This window comes from Terrapene carolina, unplaced genomic scaffold, assembly GCF_002925995.2.
Source record: "Terrapene carolina triunguis isolate 2854851 unplaced genomic scaffold, T_m_triunguis-2.0 Scaffold66, whole genome shotgun sequence".
NCBI classification, from domain to species: Eukaryota; Metazoa; Chordata; order Testudines; family Emydidae; genus Terrapene; species Terrapene triunguis.
Window position 1 is genome coordinate 96,707,659 of NW_020664417.1, and position 689 is coordinate 96,708,347.

At 52.8% G+C, this 689-nt stretch overlaps 1 protein-coding gene across 1 annotated transcript in view; it reads right to left on the bottom strand.

The window, feature by feature from the left end:
- LOC112102469 (vasotocin-neurophysin VT-like) overlaps positions 1-354 on the bottom strand; it is a 6,397-nt gene extending 6,043 nt beyond the window's left edge. Inside the window, exon 1 of the mRNA XM_024193788.1 lies at positions 189-354. Coding sequence (XP_024049556.1) covers positions 189-308 — 120 coding nt within the window. The 5' untranslated portion in view covers positions 309-354. The remainder of the gene's footprint in view (positions 1-188) is intronic.
- Between the last annotated feature and the right edge of the window lie 335 nt (positions 355-689).

The following is a 689-nucleotide window of genomic DNA, read 5'->3' on the forward strand; positions in this document are numbered from 1 at the left end:
AGAATTGAAGTACAATGTCACACACCCAGGACTGGAAGACAGTCCCTTGTGCCCAGAGTATTGAAGTACAATCTCGCTCTCTCTCTCGCGCACACACACACACACACACTTTGTCTGGGAACACAGTTCACCACACCATGAGGAATTAGCTCCCGCCCCACGCACATTGCAAGCAGCCCCTCTCGTACCTGTCTGATCTCTGTGTCGGGCAAGGCTCTTTTTCCTCCTCGAGGGCAGTTCTGGATGTAGCAGGCTGAAGACATGGCGAGAAGACAGAGGAAGTGGAGTGGAAGAGAGGTTTTGGGCATCTTGAAGGGGGCTGCCAGGCTCTCACACGCACAGAGAGAAGCTTTGTTTGCTTTCCAGCCTCCTGTTTGCATCTGGCTCCTTTCTGGACCAGCTGCCTACTTATACCCCTCCCGGTGCCGACGTAACGCCTTTCTTGGCCTTTGTCACCACTGCCAGGGGGAGGGGGCTTTTTTTTTTTTAAAATCTTTTCCAAACTAGACTCAAAGCAAATCCTGTAATTGAGGTGATTCAGTGCAGAGGCACAAACAGCCAGCCCGGGCTCAACAGCTCCTCTGAGCCTTAGCTGGGTGCTGATGAATAATTCTTCCTTCCAGCCCAATGCGAAATCCCAGCAGGAAAACTGTAGACACGTTGGGGGGGGGGGAAGGGTTAGCTGGGGG